At 38.2% G+C, this 23,134-nt stretch overlaps 1 protein-coding gene across 1 annotated transcript in view; it reads right to left on the reverse strand.

The window, feature by feature from the left end:
- Positions 1-23,134, reverse strand: part of LOC134352313 (protein O-mannosyl-transferase TMTC2-like) — a 226,675-nt gene that overhangs the window by 87,885 nt on the left and 115,656 nt on the right. Inside the window, exons 3-4 of the mRNA XM_063059608.1 lie at positions 10,047-10,869; positions 9,824-9,938 (exon numbers count right to left, since the gene is read on the reverse strand). Of these exons, the coding sequence (XP_062915678.1) occupies positions 9,824-9,938; positions 10,047-10,869 (938 nt within the window). The remainder of the gene's footprint in view (positions 1-9,823; positions 9,939-10,046; positions 10,870-23,134) is intronic.

The following is a 23,134-nucleotide window of genomic DNA, read 5'->3' on the forward strand; positions in this document are numbered from 1 at the left end:
TTCTCCAAATGGTTATCTGAGTAATAACTCTGTAGCTCTTCATATTGACGAAATGAGTGAAGACATTGAGTATCAACTATGCACAGAGCTACAAAAACAGAATTTAGGATACAACTGGATTAGTCAACTGTGCGAGACAACGAGGCATTGCTAATGGCATACGCACAGTTTATCAAAAATGGAAAAGTTTATGAAGAGATTCTTTTTTGTAAAAAGTTAAAACCCAAATATCAATGGAGAATCAATCTACAACAAGCTCAAAATGTATATTGGGGATAAAAGTATTCTGATTACGAACATGATTTCTTGTGCAACAGGTGGAATACCATATATGACAGGTTGCCATGCTGATTTAGTGGCATTTATGAAAAAAACTTTCCAAGTCTGCTTGCAATCCAATGTGTAATTCATCGTCAACATCTCACAGCCAAAAACCTCGGGCAGTGGCTATTTTTCAAGCATGCGTCTTGTAATATCTATTATCAACAAAATTAAAGCTCACTCATTAAATAGCAGAATATTTCTCTAGTTATGGCAAGATAACAATGAAGAGTTTGAATGCTTGCTTCTTCACACCGAAGTGCACTGGCTGTCAAAAGACTGTTGCTTAACCTTTGATTTTTGTTTGATCTTTATTGATCATTTCTTTGATCTTTTTGACACTGTGGTTAAATTTTTGTTCAAAGTCGACAAGAGCATGGAAAACAACAATGAACTTCTACATGGAGATGTGGCATACCTAGCCAATCTGTATGACAAATTGAACATCTTAAGTATGAAACTGTAGGGTGAGAATTTCAATTTAACCCAGGCAAGATGCGCAGTGTCCACTTTAATCAGAAAATTGGAAATATATAAGCAAAGCATTGGGAGAAGAATGTTCTTACAGTTTCCCCACATGGAAAGTAAGGCACTCTCTTTCACAGATGGTGATTTACAAGAGTACTGCTTACACCCACAATCACTGAAGAAGGATTTTCAGAATTGATTCAAGAATTTAGACAATCTGGAAATTCTGGACTGGGTAATTAACCCATTTCTCTGTAAGGTGGGAGACCATTCCTCTGCAAGTATAAGAAGAGAGCTTGCAAGAAGAAATTATCAAACTTCAGAATGATGAAGAAGGAAAACTGCTTTTCAAAGATGTTGGCTTTTCTGGTATATGGCTATACCATCATATGAAGTTTCCTGGTCTTTGGAGAAGAGCCAAACTACTCTTCATTGCATTTCCATCCTCCTACTTTGTTGAATGAGGCTTCAGTGCAGTGAACCCCATACTCACAAAAAACAGAATCTGCTTGGATGTTGTTACGTGTGGGGACTTAAGGCTTTTGCTGTCACAACTTGAACCAGATATTTCAACTCTTGCTAAAAACCATCAAGCTCAAAGATCACATTGATATTGAAGCTGCTGTACAGCTAGCTTTAATGACAAATAAACATTTAAAGCAGAATAATTTTTATTCTGTTAGCATATGGTAGAAATATTTTTACACTATGGAGGCACCAGAAAGTATATTGTGCCGAAGAGTGGTGTTAGGAGGCATTGGCAAGTATGAAAGTGCTTTGCAAGGCGTTTGGCTGAAAAAGGTTGGGAAACCCTAAACTAGGATTAAATTAGGGGATTATTGGATGGTGTGGTTCAAAGAGCTGGATGAGCTAATTCCACAGTTTATCTCAATAAATAAACAAATAAACAAACAAACATATAAATAAATAACCAAAGCCCATTCTCATTATTTTGGTTATCCCTATAAATGTTAATAAAGAAAAAATAAATCACTGTATTAGTAGAAAATAAACATGAAACACTTTTATTGTTCCTGAGAGTACTTGCTCAACAACACATAAAGGAGGTTTACTCATTGGTGTTTACATTTTGGTTAAAGTAATCCAGAATGTGTCAGAAAGGTAAAATATTGTGTTACATAAAGTTTTCTTTCATTCTTTTTTTCATTGATATACATTTAAATCAAACCTAGGTTTGAATTTCTTCATTCTGTTAATATAAGGACTCTGCAACTCATTTTTTCGATATTTTTGTTTGCTTATTCATTTACTTATTATTGCTTAGTTTCTTTTACTTTTTGTATTTGCACAGTTTATTGTCTTTGTTGTGTGTGTTTCTTCATGGATTCTGTTGTGATCCTTAATATTTACTCTGAGTGTCCAGAAGAAAAAGAATCTCAGAGAAGTATATGGTGACATGTATGCACCTTGATATTAACTTTACTTTGAACTTTGAAAGTTTCCCAGTAAAATTATTTGCTAACTTCCATGAAGTTCAAAGCAACACACACGAAGTGCTGGAAGAAATCAGCAGGTCAGGCAGCATCCTGGGAAATGGATAAACAATCGACATTTCAGGCCGAGACCCTTCATCAGGGCTTCTGAAGAAGGGTCTCAGCCCAAAATGTCAAATGTTTATTCATTTCGATAAGTGCTGCCTGACCTGCCAAGTTCCTCCAGCATTTTGAGTGCATTGCTTTGGATTTCCAGCATCTGCAGATTTTCTCATGTTTATGATTTGCTTGAGGCCCAGTACGCATTGAGGTTGCTGGTCAAGTTATGTTCCAAAATTAAATGATTTTTCCTTTCCTTTAAAAGTATTCCTTGACCTTGCCTCTTTCCACCTTATAATCTTCCAAGCCAAATGTGTTCCCCTGATGTTTACTCTTGCACATCTGTGTATGTAACCATTCCACCACTGGCAGCTGCTGGAGTCCAGAGCACCAGAGTTAATTTCTGAAGTCTCACAGCCTTTTTATTGTTCTGAGGCATGTTAGCAAAATGGTTCACATACCGGAACATAATTCCAGAAAACCAGATTTGAAACCAATCTCATCTTGGTAGTCAGGGAAATTAAGTCGAAGTAATAAATAAAATTCGAAGTCTAAAAAACATAGTTTCATTACTAGTAGGCATGAACCTACCAGACCTTTGTGGTCACTGACTTCCTTCAGCGAAGGAAGTCTACCATTCTCAGCTGGTCTGGCCTGCATGTGACCTGGACCCTCTATGCTGTTGTGTCCTAACTGCCTCCTAAACTAAGGGACAACTCGGTACAGACAATAAATAATATAAGACCATAACATATAGGAGCAGAGTTAGTCCATTTGGTCCATCGTGTGCTCTGCTATTTTCTCACGGCTGTTCCATTTTCCCTCTCAACCCATTTTCCTGCCTTTTCCCCGCAACCTTTCATGCCCTGACTAATGAAAAACCTATCAAACTCTGCCTTAAATACACCCAGTGACTTGGCCTCCACAGCCGCCTGTGGCAACAAATTCCACAGATTCACCACTCTCTGGCTAAAGAAATTCCTGCTCATCTCTGTTCGAAATGGACGTCCCTCTATTCTGAGGCTGTTCCCTCTGGCCCTAGATTCCCCCACTATACAACAATGACAACAGCAAAGACAACACCCATACTGTGAATAATCTAAGGTCCAACTTGCTGTAAGATGTTCCTTAAATGAAGTTAGTTATCTAATTACTATCAGTGTGGGTTGCCAACAACCGTTTTTATTTTCATTATGCACCCATGCGTACTGGACATTGGGATGTTATTTTGGTGCATTAATGAAGTTCTATAAATGACAAGTGTTCTTGTATATAAACAAAACTGCCACTGTACAACATATGGTGGCGAGTTTGTATATTTTCTTAAAAGTACTAACATATATTTTGAGTTTTGTCACATATACTCCCAGTGAAACTGTTTGTAGAACAGAAGCCAGCACATTAAACCATGACTATACTTAGAGGTAAACAGTACTTGGCGTGGTGAGATTTGTGTTTTATAGCGTCAATGTTTACAGTGGCAAAATGGTGAGTTTGGCTTCTGCAAAACTGCTTTTACATCCTACTAATTACATTTAATATGACCAAGGAACTTCTTGCAATATATATGTACATTAGAGTGAAGCTCATGGGCTATTGTGACTATTTTTAAACAATAAAAGATGAGAAATAGGTGTAGGAGCAGGTTAATTTATCCCTTGAGCCTGGACCATCGTTCTGCAAAGTGGGGAACCTGTGCAATTCGTTGCCATAGGCAGCTGCGGAGGCCAAGACGTTGGGATTTGTAAAGGTGTCAAAGGTTATGGGGAGAAGGCAAGAGAGTGGGGTTGACAGGGATAATAAATCAGCCGTGATCGAATGGCAGAGCAGAGTCAATGGGTCAAAAGGCCTAACTCTGCTTCAATATCCCTTATTTCCCTCTAGTTCCAGATTATCCTAAAAGGAGAAATATCCTCACAGCATCCACATACAATCTCTTAAACGCCACTGAATCTCATTACATGCACATGCAGTTCAACTCCTTGAGTGATTATGCAGAAAGTTTGAAGTTAATAACTCATCAGGGGTGATTGATAAGTTTGTGGCCTAAGGTAGAAGGAGATGAGTTATTGTGTTATTCTGCTGAACATTGTGAACACGCTATGTTGGTGCCAGAGTATGCGTGACTACACTTGTGGGCTGCCACTGGCACATCCATAGGTGTGTTGGTTGTTAACACAACTGACACACTTCACTGTACAGTATGTTTTGATGTATACGTGATAAAGAATTAAATCTGAATCTGAAAATTGTTCACAGACACAGAACAAATATCTAAAATCAACAGGTGAAATGTGTTTACGTACAAAAAGCAGAACTGAATCTTCAAAGTCGTCCATAAGTACCTCCTCTATTTTTTCTTTCTTGCTATATATTTATTTATTTCTGCATGAATTGAAAATACACGTGGACTAAGATGTTAACTGTCCTGTGCTATCACCAGTGGGATCATCAGTTGATCTGCCACCTGTCTTCAGGAGTTTCGGCCCGCTTATGATCCAGACTCCCTCGAGGTGGTGGGCCAGCAGTGCTAAAGCACCACCTCCCACTGGTGAGCTTAAAAACTTGGCATCTGCCTCTATCAGAGTTGTTGGTGGCTTCCATCCAACAGACAGTCTGCTCTTCAAGTGTCTATGCAACTACTGAAGGGTTTGCAAGATATGTATACACTGTCTGACTATCTGGCCCTCTGGACATACTTGGTCCACACCCATGCTGATCCTTTCTCTGCTGCCTCAGCTCCAGCCCTGCTGGTTGACTTAATCTCACTTCTAGTGAAGCCAAGGTCACGCAGCCACTTCTGCAATTTATACTAAGCTTTATCTTGCACTGAACTGCTGCTGTAAAGCAATAAATTCCATGGTAAATGTCAAAATAATATCCAGGTTCTGATTCTGATAGAACGGTCACTACGCACAAACTGTGCAAACTCAATAGGGCAAGCAACACCTATGGAGATAAATGGGCAATCAATGTTTCACTGGGTTACATGCAACAGCATGATAGCATAGAGGTTAGCACAACACTTTACAGTACTAGTGACCTGGGTTCAATGCCCACCACAATGTTTAAAGACTTTGTACGTTCTCCCTGTGACCACATGAGTTTCCTCTGGGTGATCCAATTTCCCACAGTCCAAAGACATACCAGTTTGTAGGTTAATAGGAAATTGTAAATTGTCCTGTGATTAGGCTAGGATTAAATCAATGGATTGCTGGGCAGATTGAAGGACCAATTGCACGCTGTATCTCAATAAATAAATATGAGTTCATGAAACAAGATGCCAACATTCATGGTCAGAAGGGTGAGATGAATTTATTATCAGTGGGATCTCTGTTGACAGACAGGGAAGGTGTCTGCAGGCTGGAGAGTCTGCAACTCTAGTACATAAAATTATTGTTAAGTGAGGACTGTGTCTCCTAATTGCTTCAGCGACCCTCACACCTTATTGATTGCTTATCTAATGTAAGCATCAGAAAATCATTACAAGGATTACTTAGTGTTCAGAGCTTTTTGACAGCAACACTAATTATTTCAACATGATAATAAATTATTTAGCATTTATCATTCAAAACAGACTGAATTCTTTCTGTATTAATTATAATAAAAATGCATAGTGGCAGCTACAATTTTCTGAAGTGGCTAAAGAAATTATTTGTTCTATAGAATATTGTAGCAAACTCCTATCATCGTGACATAATCTGACTTCAATCATTAACACAGTAATTAACTGTTAATGTGAGTAAATTGCAGAACAGACAATGGGTCAAATGGCCAAATTCTTTTATGTCTTACGGTCTTAAAATATGGAACTTGCTACTTCCTGTTGGGGCAAATAACATGGATGCATTTAAATGGCACTTAGATAAATATCTGAGGGGAAAAAACTGAATCAAGTAAAATGGGAGGAAGCTTATTGGAGCAGTAGGTTCACCGGTGTAAACTCTGTGCAATTCCTCTGTTGGAGCCAAGTATCTATTTATTGCTTGTCTGTACTGTACTTGTATTGCCTAACCTCACTCTGGGTTACGGTAATTTGTTACATGGATTAGTGGTGTTGGGTGCCAGTTAAAATGAACTAATATAGCCATCTGTTTACCCCTTCGGCAGCACAGAGAGGGGTGAGTAGGGAGCATATATTTTTTGTCGACCAGCTCATTCTTGTTTGAATTTGATCCAATTACACTCTTATTTGTTTCGTATGAATTACGGAAGAGTTGAATGATTTTATTGTTGGCTTGTAATAAAGAATCAAAAATGTACTTTTTCAAATTGCAATTCGGTTAGTTGGAAGCGCGTCATACAGTGTGACATTTCTTCACCTAGCGTCTCAGCGACCTTTAGTTTGTTTTCAAGGAGTCACTACATCCTTAACACTTGAAATATTTCATTAACTAAATTTCATTGGCACACACTAACCATATCACTAATTTTCCATGAAACAAAAGTATGGTGCAAATAAAACTAATGGCATGTCGACAGTTCCATTAAAAAATGTGATTAGGTCCTGGAGAATTCTGTCCATGACTTGAAACACAAATAAGCTTCCTCTTACAATGATGGGAGTTGGCAAGAGCTTGTAATCTACAAACTACAGTTTCTCATGCAATTTCTCAATGCGAATCCCGCCTGCGTTCACCAAGGAAACAACACAATATCTGAATCTGTTTTTAAAGAAATATAATCTGTTTTGAGTTTCCACAGTTCATAAATAGAAGATGATGTAAATTGAGAAGCTCAACACAATTAATAGATAATTCCAATTCCCTTGGGAAACTAACAGTAATTATGCCCTGCATGACTGTTTTTACTTTACAGGGTTTAAATGCACGGACGTTTAGTCACATTTCTTTTAATCGCAATTGAAAGCCTATAATTTACACCAAGGATCAACAATGCCCACAAAATAAATAACGCCGGAAAAATTGCTTATAGCATGCATTTTCTTCTGAGATTATAATGTGGTTTGAGTGGAGAGAGATTAATTTTAATTCTAGGATCCTGCGGATCTGATAACTTTCCTGATATAATTTCTAAAGAAATAACAGTGAAACGCCAAAGTGTATAGTCATTGCAAAGGGGTTGTTGTTCCTTTCCACGTCTTGTGGCACATTGGGCATCAACCTTGCCATTTCTTTGGCATTTGTCTGTTTTTTAACGTGGCCAAGTTGCTAGCTAAATGCTCAACCCAGCGTGGATGGGAAACGTGCAACGAGGCAGCCAGATTCGAACCCGGGACCACGTGCCTCAAAGCCACTACACCACCGGCCGGCATAATGCAAGGAGGTACAAATGATTCAAAGGGCTATCCAGGAGCCAACTTGACCTTTGCAATGTCAGTGCAGATGTTGATGGCCATATGCTTCTTCTTGAACCAAATTATTTGGATTCAGTTTAAGCTCCGAGGCAGATGGGAAAACTGTCTTATAGTTGGATAATCCACAAAAAATATTAGTTTCCCATGAGTCCTGTCAAAGGCTGTGGTGATACTTAGGGAGATTCATAGTTTGTGTCTTGTGGAGATCAGAAATCAGGAAGGAGATCATAAATATGAGAAAGTCTGAAGATGCTGGAAATCCAAAGCAACACACATAAAGTGCTGGAGGAACTCAGCAGGTCAGGCAGCATCTACGGATAGGAATACACAATGAATGCTTCAGCCCGAGACCCTTCATCAACGTCAACTATCTATTAATTTCCATAGATGCTGTCTGACCTGCTGATTTCCCCCAGCATTTTGTGAGTGTTGCTTAGGAGATTAGAAAACTCATGAGATAAGAGGACTCCTCCTCGATGTGCTGAAGAATGACAAAGGCAAGGCATGGGTGGGGCAGAGGCGATCATGGATCTGGGGAATTTATCTGGTTACGCTGGAAGAAAAGGGAAGACAGGCAGCAACAGATCAACTGGATCAAGCAGAAAACATTCTCTCCCCCTCCCACGCCCCAAGCAGTAGAAGCATGTGTGTGTTGATGGATGTGCATGCATATCCGTTTGCATGTAGTGTCTGTGTGAACACGCCTTCACAAAATCGAGTGAGTGAGTGAATATATGAACCTTTATATGCATGTGCATGCAAGTGTGCTTGGGTACAATTGTGCGTGCTGGTGCATTCTGATCCAGCAACACCCATCCCACTGAAAGCAGGTCAGTTTAAATCATGGTGCTGACACAAGGAACTGCAGATTCTGGAACCTGGAGAAACACAACAGGTCTGTCAGCATCGAAGGAAGGGAATAGGCAGTTGATTTAGGTCAAGACCTTTTTACTGGACAAATCATCATGCTCCCTGATCTTGACCAACCCCTCGCAGTTAGATGAAAAAAAGCATTTTTAATGAAAGGAATAGCAAACAAATTTTGGACTTTCACTCCTTAGTGTGGAATACTTCAGTTCAGCAAGAACGTGAAAGAGTTATCTTGGCTTATGGCTGCTTTAATCCACAAAATCAATGTACCTGTAAATACATTCACTGTCTGTTGCTCAAAATCAGACTTGGCTATCAGATCCCAACCATGATTCCTAGCAGTCAATATTGTGGAGTGGAAACCAGCATATCTGGTCCTTACGAAAGTTATAATATAATCTTATTGATTGTTGCTCATCACTTCCACTTGTAATTATTGAAACCAGGTAGAATGGACGTAACAGAAATGGAGGAAGACTTGAATAAAATATTTTCTCCAACTGAGTTTGATTAAGTGATCAACTATATTCTATGTATTTACATAACACATTTAGGAAGCCAGCAGAGGTGAACAAAGGTCTGAAGGAAGTGTTGACACTGTGGAACATATAAATCATTATCGGGGATGGGTGGGTGGGGAATATTTTATTTAACCAAAGAGGCATGAGGTTTTTCAGTTGCTGACTAACTATGTTGTACAATTCCAAGAATTTTATTTCACTGAAAGTGTAATTTGATCATATTTTCAGGCAACAATTGGCACAAGTACACCGAGTTCTTACAGACTCTGCCTGGCTGTGATGAAGAGAAGCCCATGGTACGTGTTGGACTGAATTAATACAGAGCAAGGAAAACTGAACAACTGCAATGTCCTGAGCGACAGAGCCCCACGTAACTAAAGAGCATTTATTACAAAATGCATCTCACAGTAAAAGGATTAAGGGTCTTCTCTGCACTTTTTTCTTTGCTCATTTCAAACTTACTTTCACAAATTATGCCATGCTCTTAATGGAGCTTAAACTGCAAACGTGCTTTGTGCAACACTGAGGAGACATTTGAGATTTTAATAAACTATTAATGCAGTTGGGAACTTGTTTCTGTTCAGGAAAGAAATGAAGAAATGCTGCTTTCTGAGCAGGATGGAGAACAGGATTACTTCAACACTGCTACAGCAATTCATTATACCAGTAAACAATATCTGTGTCACACAAATAGATCAATAGTGCCTTTCATTGCAACTTTTATAATTGACCTGGTTAGGAAAAAGGCCAGCTGTTGAGTCATGCATACTTACAAATTATAAAGCATATCAGCCATGTTGCTACGATAGTACAAGGCATTTCTATAGGCCTTTTCAGCTTCCAGAACTTTCCCTTGGCTTTTCAGAACATTCCCAAGGTTACCCCACGCTGCCAGGAAAAGAAAGCAGTTGTTCAAGTTGTTGCTAGAATTCATTCAAATGAGACACTTCATCGTAACATCAAGATCCATTTTGATTAAGGACAAAATGTGATTACCTTTAGCTGGATTCACTTTTATCCCTGATCTATATAACATTTCCTCATCGTGCCAGTCTCTGTTCCTTGATATCGTTTTCAACCCATATAAAATAATCAAAGCTATGGCTGCATATAAAACCAAGTGCTTTAAGACTTTCTTCTTCATTCTGACAGAAAGGGTCCTGATGCCCAGAGTTACGAGTAAACAGAATCCCATGCTTGGAATGTAAAGGATTCGCTCTGCGATCACAAAACCGACGTAAAAGAAAAGATTGGTAGCAGGCAGGAATGGTATTATTAGCAGTGATAAAGAGAAAATTAATATGTTCTGCGCTGTTGGTAGACCCTGAATTAAATCATTCTTTAAAAAATGATCAGTTTGTTGTACAAAATAAACACCCTGTCCGTTGTTTCCATGCTCCATTGCTGAGTGGCAGCTGTGCCCATTTGTATTCTGTTTGCCATTCATCACCGCTTTCCCATTGCAAACCCTGTCTTTTGGAGAACCCTTCAGGCTGGTGTGGATGAGGAGCAGCAGTCCGACAAAGAATGCTAAAGTGTGCAGGTTCCTCCAATCACCAACCGTTCTTATCAATGGCACAGCGTCCATCGACCAATCAAAACTCATTGTGTCAGGGCACAGTAGCAGCCAGAGATTTGCTGCTGGCAAGTAATGAAAGGTCAAAGTGCGTGTAAGCAGGCTGTCTGAGTCTGCTGCTGGGTTGTCAGAATTGGAGAAGCTTGGCGGCTTGTTACCCATCCAGTATAGGCGAAGTCCTAGTAGAATGGCACCCCAGATAGCCAATAGTCCCACCCTTATCAAAAGGGAAGCCAGCTGCCTCTGCAAGAGAAAAGAACAAAAAGTTAGTTAGAAAATACATAAAAAGATTCACTTATTTGCCACTCTGAGGAAGGAAACCCACAAACTCTAAAACCTATGCAAAAGTTGAAACAGCTTATTGAACTAAGGTCTAAAAGTGCTGATGTTAGAGGAAACCTGCTATAAAACTGCATTGTCTTCCAGGAAAATCAACTCTGAGTGACCTTAACAATACGACATAAATCCAAACAGATTGGAGAACTCCAAAGACAGCAACCCTCAACAAAACATTGAAAAGATAATTAAATAATTAATTTCAATTCATTAAAAAGTAGTCTACAAATGCTATCTATCTGAAGTGAAATCGGTAAATGTTGGAAGGACATAGAGTAGTTATTCATATCTACAAACTATAAATTTAATGTTAAAGAATAGAAAAAACAGGTTAAAAGGAAGACATTAAGGAAGATAAAATACATTAAGTATTAAGAAAATATCTTCTTTAAAGTTAACTTCACTTTTATTCAACAAATAAATCTGATAACTTCATGCTACCTTTAATTTGTAATTTTGACCTGTTGATGACATACTGTATACCTTGTTAATCATACGTGACTTTATAAATAGTGACTGGTAGATACAGTATACAAGCAACACACACAAAATGCTGGAGGAACTCGACAGGCCAGGCAGCATCTATAGAAAAATACACTCAACGTTTCAGACCGAGACCCTTCAGCGATTCGACTTGCCAAAGGGTCTTGGCCCGAAACGTCGGCTGCATTTTTTTTCATAGATGTTGCCTGGTCTGCTGAGTTCCTCCAGCATTTTGTGTGTGTTGCTTGGATTTCCAGCATCCGCAGATTTTCTCGTGTTTGTGACTGCTAGATATTTACAGTATGTAACTGATTGTGCATTTGAGGAAGTCAGCACACTAGATTCAACTTTTTCCGGACTATATGGACACAGAGCAGTCCTGACTCTCTACTCATGGGGAGATACACTCAAAAAACATTTCTAATGTCCGTAGAGTTACAGTCATGAAAGACACAGCACACAACAGGCCATTCAGCCCCACCTATCCATACTGACTGGGGTGCCCACCTCAGCTGGTACCAGTTGCCCATATTTAGCTCTCTCTCCCTCTTTGCCTCCAGTAAATAGATCCTTACACAAGTGTTTTTTTTCTCCCAAGAAATCAGACCCATCCTCAAGACTTCTCCAATACAGTATAACATACTTTTAAGTCAAGTTCTTTGGCGAAATAAAACGAAGGATAAATTGTTTGATATAATGTTGTTAGAAGAGACTATTCTTTCTATAACAAATTTGACACTTTTAAAAAAATGAACTACCACAAATGCTCCAGAAGATATTTCCAAATATCAGTATAAATTGGAAAAAAAATGGTGCTATTTTTGAGCCAATTTTTATCTGTTGTAATTAGAGTTGGATTAACTTCCGCGTTCCTCTTTATCAGGCTCATTGCTTGATAATTTGTTTCTGTTTGCTGAAGAAACTTAATTAAATATTCCTCCACTTCAAAATAAAATGATCAACCAGTTTAGCACTGCCGCCTTACAGTTCCAGGGTGTTTAATTTAATCCTGTTCTCCGATGCTGTCTGTGTAGAGTTTGCGGGTTTCCCTGTGCTCAGGTGGGCTTCTTTTGGGAGCTCTGTTTCCCTCCCACATCCAGATTTGTTGACTGGCTGGTTAACTGCCCATTCTAAATTGCCTCTGATATAGATACTGTAGGAGACTCAGGGTAGGGGTATGGATGAATATCTGAGAGAAAAACAGTGTACCAGGAAGTAAGTAGAAGAGCTCTGTATTCCAATCTGTGAATGGACCCCTCTGCCACCTAATCTCTGAATGGACATTGAACCCAGAATCAGGTTTAATATCACCAGCATATGTCATGAAATTCGTTGACTTTGTGGTAGCAGTACAATGTACTACATAATAATAGAAGAAAAACACCTGAATTATAGTAAGTATATATGTTACATTGTTAAATCAGATAAGTAGTGCAAAAAATAGAAATAAAAAAGTAGTAAGGTAGTGTTCATAGGTTCAATGTCCATTCAGAGCTTTTCCACTTATATCCTGGTACACTGGTCTCTCTCAGATAATCATCCATTCTCCTACCCTGCTTCTTATTGTCACTACTTCTCTACTTTTTTGTTTATTTCTATTTCTTGCACTACTCATTGAATTTAACTATTTAACACATATACTTTCCGTAATACATCGTTTTGTTCTTCTATTATTATGGGTTGCACTGTACTGCTGCCACAAAGTTAACAAATTTCACAACATATACCGGTGATATTATTTCACAACATATACCGCTGATTCCAATTCTGGCTCTGAGCTGGACTTTGCCAGTAGCCTGGATGGGCTCGGTGAGCCATGAGAAATAATACAGGTTGATATCACAAAATGGATGATAGCAAATCTATAGCCATGCACCCAATTCTGCCTTCTATTTAGAGGAATGGAACAAGGTATAATGGGAGCGAGTGATTCAATATGACCCACTTGGCACTGATATTAAAAATCAATTTTGACACCATTGGCGGAATCACAAAAACCTTCAAACATTTTATCCTTGCCCTATGTAATGAACAAGTTCTATTCTAGGTGCCATCTGCATTGTAATTCATCATGAGGTTGACAGCAACGATTATTTACATCTTCTAATTTAAAACTATTGGTACAGCTGCAAGATCTTCACATGTGCAGTATTTTCTTTGCAATCTGGATCTAAATATCTCATGAGAAAATTGCAAGTGATTGCCTCTTTGATTACATTGAATCAGTGAGCTGGATATTACATCAAAGATGCATGCAGGAGCGGATTAGTCCTCCTTAAAGAATGCAAGGTTCGTTCGGATATTGAATGGCGGCGGTGGTGTTGGATGCAAATAATTGTAATTATACACGGAAGCATTTGCAGGGACTTTTGGGGAATTTGCCCCATGAGGCCTGCTTGGTCCAGCTGTGTGGATAGATGATACTGAGAACAATATTAAACACATGGCAGCAGTCAATGGAACTCAGTAGCTGGCAACCTATGGATGGGACAATTATCTTGCCAAAATAAATCTAAATCAGCCTTGTCAGCGCAAACAAATAACGCTGAGGAATTAATAGCATGAATTCTCTTTGCAACACTGATATTTCTTGTGAAATACCATCTCTCAAAACTGAATAGTCATCCCCACTGTAGATCTGTGCAAGCTGGAAGAGCTGACAGAAACTATACAACTAAAAAAAGATATGGCCCTTGTGGCTAAAGGGATCAGGGGGCATGGAGGGAAGGCTGGTACAGGGTTCTGAGTTGGATGATCAGCCATGATCATACTGAATGGCGGTGCAGGCTCAAAGAGCCGAATGGCCTACTCCTGCACCTATTTTCTATGTTTCTATGTTTCTATAAAACTAATTGTAATTACTGATTTTAATAAATGTTCATTCATTAATTTTTCATAAACACAAGCAAGTCTGCAGATGCTGGGAATCCAGACAACTTACATAAGATGCTGGAGGAACTCAGCAGGTCAGGCAGCAACTATGGAAATGAATAAACAGTCAACGTTTCGGGCCTAGACTCTTCTTCAGGACTGAGAAGGAAGGGGGAAGACACCAGAATAAAAAAGTGGCGGGGGGAGGGAAATGAGGCTAGCTGCAAGGTGAAAGGTGAAGTCAGGTGGGTGGGAAATGTAAAGGGCTGGGAAGAAGGAACCCCCTTAAATAATTCAACTTGGACCCTTACTAATATTTCTGCTTCACTTTAGAACTTAAGTTTATGCATTAGAGGACTAAAAAGATTAACTGAGTGAAATAAGAGGTAGAGGTCATAGGTTAGGGGTAAAAGTTGAAATATTTAAGGGGAACTTCTTCACTCAGAGGGTGGTGCAAGTATGGAATGAGCTACCAGTGGAAGTATTCGATGCGGGTTTGAATGCAACAGTTAAGAGAAGTTTGGATAAGTACATGAATGGGAGGAAGGATATGGTCCAGGTACGGGTCAATAAGACTAGGCAGAATAATTGTTTGGCACAGACTAGATTGGCCAAAGAGCCTGTTTCTATGCTATAATAGTTTATGACTCCAAGTATCATAACTACATAGGACAAGATGGGTAGCATTTTTCATCTCTGCTATTGATCAAAGGGTCATATTAGTTTGTATTGACCCCACAATTGGTTTTTCCACTTCCTAATTTTAAGTTCATTTCATTTTAGTTCTTTGAAACGCCTTGAGTTTCCAGTTTAATGACAGTCAGGAAATGACTTGTCAGCCACAGCTTGTACTTGGAACATTCCTAATAATGTATAATAATTTATCTTGTACATGAAAACCAACAGCGATGCATCTGATTCATGAAAGCCAAGTGTAAAAATAGAGCAAACGATATACAATGCTCAGTTTGAATAGCTTGACAAAGCCAGATCTAAACCAAATGTTGAACAATTCAAGCCGCAGTAACAGAGAGTCCTTTGTATATTGTCTTGGAATGCAAATTTTCATGATGATATACACAAATTTCAATAGAAAAATTCTTGTTTATCTTGTACTTATGCAACCGGAATTCTTATGAAACAGGCAAAAATTTCAAAGGATATGAAGAATTTGACTTGATGATGTGCCAATAGAATAGCCAGAAATTACTCTGTCCCTTTGATATTCAGAACTAATTTATCTTAATGTAAGTGGTACCTAGGCCAGCATAGACTATGCATAAACAGATTGCCTTAATAAGTTCAAAGAGTAAATTTTATTTTCATGTGTTATGGCAAATACATGTGCAAAGATTTATTTTAACTTTATTTATACATAAGGACCATGCAGATGTAGGCCAAATAATCACGATAACCTCTTTGAAGGTTTGGCACTTCATGTGACGGTGAGTATAGTCATGTATTTGATATATTGCTGTTGCATTTTACATTAATACTCTTAATCGTAAAATACTGAATTGCAATGTAAAATATTGTCATTTTAAATGGTAAGGCAATGAAATATTGTTCGGGTATTTATTTAAATGTTCTGCATAGAATATCATTGTTTGATGTATGGTGATATTTTTATTTCAGTGATCCTCATGCAACTGGATTATTTATGCAACCATTACCTTCCCCACCTCATATCCCAGATATATTTATGATTTAGCCTGCAATTTTTATCTTTTTTTTTTATTTAGAGATACAACACAGAACAGGCCCCTGCAGCTCACAAGTTGCACTGCCCAGCAACCCACTTATTTCACCCTAGCCTAACCGCAGGACAGTTTCCAATAATCAATTAACTGACTAACCAGTACAATTAGTACCGAGCCCAAAATTTCAGCACTGTCAATATTTGCCAACAAAAGTCTTCCACAGGGGATGGTGTTGGGTCTGCTGCCTTCACATTATATGTTAATACTCTGGATGACCGACTTTCTTTCTTTCTTTCTTTATTTATTTATTTACTTATTTATTTAGAGATACAGATTGGGCTTTTCTGGCTGAATGAACCACGCCACCTATTTAGCCCTGGCCTAACCGCAGGACAATTTACAATGACTAATTAACCTACTGACTGGTATGTCTTTGGAATACAGGAGGAAACCAGAGCACCTGGTGGAAACCCACACTTATCACAGGGCGGACATACAAACCCCTTGCAGACGGAGTCAGATTTCAACTCTAAACTTCAACAACCTACACTGTAATAGTGTCATGCTAATTGTTACACTACCTTGGTATGCTTTCTTCTCAAATATTTTTATTGTCATATACAGGAAAAATAACATGAGTACATCGAAGTAACAATACTTACAATGCTTCAAAAAAAACATTATCTTAAAGATTGAAAAAAAATTTTTGTGATAACAAAAAAAAAACCTACTAAGCAGAAAAGTGAGAGAAAAAAAAAAGAAACCCATTAGGTGCACAACCCCAGAGCCATGTGTCATACAAAAAGCTTCTAAAAATAAACATCAAACTGCCAGCAAGAAAATATACCAAAAAAATATACAATTAGATCATGGAAAAATTATATCAATTAACAAATGATAATAACGAGCAAATGAGCCCCATCTTTTCTCAAAATCAAATAAAGGTTCAAAGGTTCGACTTCTAATTTTCTCCAAACTAAGACATAGCATCACTTGAGAGAACCATTGTGACAAAGTGGGAGCTGATGTATCCTTCCACTTCAACAAAATGGCCCTCCTAGCTATCAATGTAACCAATGCAATAACATGTTGGTCAGACACAGAAATACCATGAATATTTTCAGGAACCTACCTTGGTATGCTGGTGATAATTTGGAATAAAACAAACAAAAAGAATGAACAACAGTCGACCTTGCATCCATGCATACCTGTTCCATTTCTAGCAGTAACACAGTGACTTGAGAACATAACAAGGTCTCAGACTACGCCAATGGACTATGAAGCTTGCTTTGCCACTCAGTGAGATCATACCTTTCCTTCATTCCTCCGCATCCTACACAAAATCATTCATTTCTGCATGTATGTTTACTGCCTGTTACTCTGCTGGCATTTGGGCAGCGGTGAAGATCTTCCATCTCTGATGGTGTTCAGGGCTTCCTTCATCACATCAGTAGCTTTCTCCCAGTTAACTGTCAGTCATGCAAGTCCCAGGAGGAAGGTCAGGAATACAGTCGTACTCGGATACACAAAGGATTCTTCATTTCTGTTTCTGTAACAATTTTGTTTTACCAGTCAGAGTTGTTAGCCCTGAGCTGAACCACCAAACCAGGAGGGCCAGTGGACCACTCTTAGTCAGTCCTCTACCCTTTGAACTGTTTGGCATGAGTGACCCTACCAACAGCCAAAGCATAAAGCCCTGACTCCAGCCAGCATAGCTCTCTGGGTCATTGAGGCACACAAGTCCCCAAACCACCACAAGGTTGTGGTTCTCTTGGAGGTTCTACATGAATACAAGAACTTATTGACCTTTGGCTTGAACACACAATCCTTCAATTCATGATTCAATATTGGTTAATGTCATTTCCTGCACACAAGTGTAAGGAGAACAAAATAATTGTTACTCTGGATCCAATGCAGTAGGAAAAAAACACTAAAGATAGAGAACACAATAATAATAAAACATAAATATAAATATAAATACATATGATAGCTTAAATACATAGATTGATTGTATGTCCATAAAATGATATTAGGCTGTACACAATTCCATGTCACAAATCCTCTTGAAATTTACTGGGTTCTTTTTTTATCATACTACCTTTAAATTTACCATGGTGAAGGGAAAAATTATTATTCTATCTTGTAACATGTACCAAAGTATAGTAAAAAAATTTGTTCTGAGTGCCATCCTTGCAGACCATTTCATTACAACAGAACATTGAGGGTGAACGAGAAAGAAACAGAGTAACAGAATGCAGAATAAAGTGTTTTCCAGTCACTTACTGGCAAGCATTTCCATTTTGAACTCATCACGTCTGCAGTTCACTCTGATGAGAACACATGTTGAGTTGAGTCATGCTGCTGGCTGCTCAGCATGTCCAATCAAACACTGAACTCTTAGGCAAGCTGGAGGTTAAGTACTTACAGATTAGACCTGCTCCGCTAGTGGACTCAGTACTGAATGTCCGATGGAGCAAAGATATGGTGAGGAGAGGGAAGGTAGGCAGTGAGCCAGATCCAGAGCAAAGCATAAATATTAGTACTTCTGTAATTACATGTTAACATATCCTAACTACATTACGGAGATGTAGCGATGACGTCTTCTGGTTCTGAATTCTGATCAATTCAACACTTCGCTTGCCTGCTACCTGTTCCACTACGAAGAACAAGAGCTTCTGGGTTTTGCAAACAACATCACACCCACGATGCCCACAAAGTCACTCAGTGTCCTGAAGGAGGCATCAATCTCCAAGTCAGCTCCGCCAATGAAAGATACTCTATTACTCCCCCATTGTGAAAGCATGGCCATTACATAAACCACAGAAGTTCAAAGAGGCCCATCATCAAGTTCTCAGCTAAAACAGAAAAGTGTAAGAAATATACCCTTGCCAACACTGCAGACATTCCAAAAACTCAGTAATGATAATTTGAATCTACAAATGGAATCTCAATTTGTGGTTATTGAATATTTAAGATAAGGATTTGAAAATATTATACGGGTCAGGTAGTATCCACAGACCATGTCCGCAATCTTCTAAAGAAAGGTCATTGCCCTGAAATGTTACTGCTGTTCTCCCTGCACGGATGCTTCTCAACTGCCTGAGTAGTTCATGTTAAAACTAAAGTTAAAATCTTTCCTAAAGTAAAAGCATCTGAACTCCTGTCAAGCGCAAACACGAGGAAATCTGCAGGTGCTGGAATTTCAAGCAACACACATAAAAGTTGCTGGTGAACGCAGCAGGCCAGGCAGCAACTTTTATGTGTATTGCTTGAACTCTTGTCAAGGCTGATTCTCTACCATTTTGATACTAAAATGACAGAGTGGTGTGGTAATGCATTGGTTCGCAAAACACTTTATAGCACCAGTGAGCCGGGTTCAATTCCTGCCGCTAGCTATAAGTTTGTATGTTCTCCCTGTGACCATGTGGGTTTCCTTCAGGTACTCCAGTTTCCTCCCACAGTCCAAAGATGTACAGGTTGGTAGGTTAGTTGGGCATTGTACATTGTCCTGTGATTAGGCTAGGGTTAAATCAGGGATTGCTGGGCAGTACAATTTGAAGGGCCTATCCCACACTGTATCTTAATAAAGGAATAAAATATGCAATATAAATGATGAAAATTAGTAGACGGGTATTTACTCTGGACATGAAAAATCTGTGGTTTTTGCCATGTGTACCAGCAATCTAATTCCTTTTTTAAAAAATGTGACTAAATAAAACTATTGAGTGGACCTTCAGTTCTCATATTAACTATTGAAAATGCAACCGATCAACACATTTGGGAGAATCTTGAATACTTCCCAGTTAGCAGACTCGAAACACGGACACCCTATTCACGTTAAGAGCAAATTATCAGTGGCTAACAATATAAACAGTTCAATTACTAAACCTCCAGGGGACTGGAGCAGAAATTCAACCTGCCCCTACCTCCCCTCCTTCTTTCATCATTAATATATGGAAAGCTATTGAAAGCCAGCACTAACTTTAATCCTGTTTAGTGCTAAATAAGAGGTTTGTTGGTTCCCAGTCAGCATTATATTTCAGTATAATCATTTTAGGCATGAAACAATCCAGTCTTTTCTTATGTATGCATCTGTGTATTTTCTAAACTGGATTAGAACTAAAAGCAGAAGGCTTTCAATTTATAGAAAAGGACTCAAAGAAAACCTGCTTAAAAGAAGTCCAACACTTTATCAACAGCAAATAGCTGGCGATAAGAATTGATCCTTTCACTTACAAGGAGAATAATATCATGCAAATGCTATTCAGACAGCATCCTCCGAAGTGATTGTCCTGGAAGTTTAGGGTGAGAGAAAAAAAAATGCTCTCAGGATCAGAAAACACGTTTAGCCAAGTAATTAACTTTTCCAAACACTAAAGCCAACTGCAAATACATTTCACTCATTTTATGTCATCATGTTCCCAAGCAAGATGTGTGGACAGTTGTTATCAAATGAGGGGTTGGGATGAAAGATTATTCATTGTGCAGAAGATTAAATTAAAGTCTTTTCTTTGGCTTTTGTAGTGAAATTAAACTGTGATGGTTGAACAGCATGAACAAAAAAGATAAAAGACAGAAATGGTTACAAGCTTTTTCAAAATAATTATTGTAGCAATCATCTTCTTTTAGCTTAACTTCTGCCTACCATACACTTCTCTGATAATAGCGTGTTTGAAATTTTCAATTATATTAGGCATTTAAGCTCCAATTTCTTTCTTTTTCAGTCTTTTTATTAATTTCATAAAATGAAAACATAACATAGCAATAATAAAAATAGTAGGAGATACATTGTTGTACTTAAAATGAGTAATTGTAAGACCAAATAGTATAAATTGACAAAGCTCCCAATTGTGTAGAATAACAATGAATAATACAGGACAAAAAAAAACTACAGAAAAATCATGAAAAAGAAAAAAAATAGAAAAAAATACAAACCCCATCCCAAAAAAAAACCTAAACTAAACAGAATTAGTCAACTAAACTAAAAGACTTGGGCAATTCTAACAACTTAAAAATGGGAAAGAAGAAAACCTTAGTGTCGACGACTCCATTCCTCCCAACCAACAGTACAGAGAAATAAAATAAGTTTGGAAATGGTCAAATTACATCAAATGAAAATGCTGAATGAATGGCCTCCAAGTTTTTGCAAATTTAATGAAGGGGTCATAAACCACACTTCAATTTTTTCCAAATTCAAACACATCATAGTTTGTGAAAACCAATGAAATACAGTAGGAGGGTTAATCTCTTTCCAATTCAGCAAAATGGATCTTCTAGCCATTAAAGTAAGCAATGCAATCATCCTGCGTGCTGAAGAGGTTAAATAATTTGAATCTATCATTGGTAATCCAAAGATAGCAGTAATTGGATGAGGTTGTAAGTCTATATTCAAAACCATTGAAATAATGTCAAAAATATCTTTCCAATATTTTTCCAACAGAGGACATGACCAAAACATGTGAGTTAAAGAAGCTATCTTGAAATGACATCTATCACATATTGGATTAATATAAGAGTAATAACGAGATAGTTTATCTTTGGAAATATGAGCCCTCTGCACTACTTTAAACTGTATCAACACGTTTAGCACATATAGAGGATAAATTAACCAATTGAAGAATTTTTTTCCCATTTTTCAATCGGTATAATAATCTTAAGTTCTCTTTCCCAATCAGCTTTAATTTTATTTGAAACATCAGGACATAAATTCATAATTATATTATATATAATTGCTACAACACTTTTCTGAGAATGATTTAAATCTAAGAGTTTTTTCCAAAGTGTCCATTGGATATGGGTGTGGAAAATTAGGAGAAACAGTAATTAAAAAGTTTCTAATCTGTAGATATCTAAAAAAGTGAGATCTGGGTAAGTTATATTTATTAGAAAGTTGATCAAAAGACATGAAACAATTATCCAAAAATAAATCACGAAAACGTATTATACCTTTGGTTTTCCAATCAGAGTAAGCTTGATCCATAGTGGAAGGTTGAAAAAGGAAATTAGATATAATAGGACTTGCTAAAATAAATTGATTAAACCCAATCCTCAAAATTGAAACCATATACGTAAAGTATGCTTAACTATTGGATTATTCATTTGTTTATAGAATTTAGAAGAAGTAAAAGGAAGCGAAGTTCCTAAAACCGAACCCAAAGAAAACCCTTGTAATGAATTACATTCAAGATTTACCCAATGTGGATTTAAAGATACATCCAAATCCCGTAACCAAAGTTTTAAATATCGAATATTAATTGCCCAATAATAGAATCTAAAATTCCGGAGGGTGAGCCCCCCCCCACCTCCTTTTTAGATTTCTGTAAATACCTTTTAGCTAATGTAGGATTTTTGTTCTGCCATATATATGAGGAAATTTTTGAGTCTACATTATCGAAAAAAGATTTTGGGATAAAAGCTCCAATTTTAACTCTGTTGGATGTGTGAATGAGTGGTATATGTGGATGAACCAAGTATAGTGTCCACACCAAGGTGAAGCTGTACCAAAGCTCTGTTCTGTGTACACTCTGGTATGGATCAGAATGCTGATGCATTACGGAGAGCAACATTGACAAGCTGTCATCATTCCACACCATGAGCCTCCAGAAGATCCTCCGTATGTTCTGGACAAGAAAGATCTCTAACCACGCCCTACTCCTTCAGTGTCACCAAGAACACATGGCCATGATTAACATGAGGAAATGTTGGAGATGGATTGGGCACGTGATGAGAAGAGAGGCCATCTCCATCAACAAGACAGCACTTCATTGGACCCCAGAAGGTAGGAGGAAACTTGGTGCCATATCATAGCAGAAAAAATATGGGCCCTGAAACACACCTGGGGCATGATAGAGGAGATGGCCACGGACAGAGAGAGAGAGAGAGATGGAGGACCTTCATTGCTGACCTATGCATCAGCAGTGTAACGGGCAGTAGGTAAGGATGTTTCAATGACAAAAAATCTGTCTAATCCTCCAGATTAGTTGGCTTGAGATTCAACCTCAAGGCCCACCTGAACACTCCGATAATGACTTCTGCTTACCACCATTGTACTCCAGCACAGAATGGGCAGGTACAGAAAATCCACTGGAGTTGGAAAACAGCAGGACCAGCCGTGGGAA

This window comes from Mobula hypostoma, chromosome 9 (assembly GCF_963921235.1).
Source record: "Mobula hypostoma chromosome 9, sMobHyp1.1, whole genome shotgun sequence".
NCBI lineage: Eukaryota > Metazoa > Chordata > Chondrichthyes > Myliobatiformes > Myliobatidae > Mobula > Mobula hypostoma.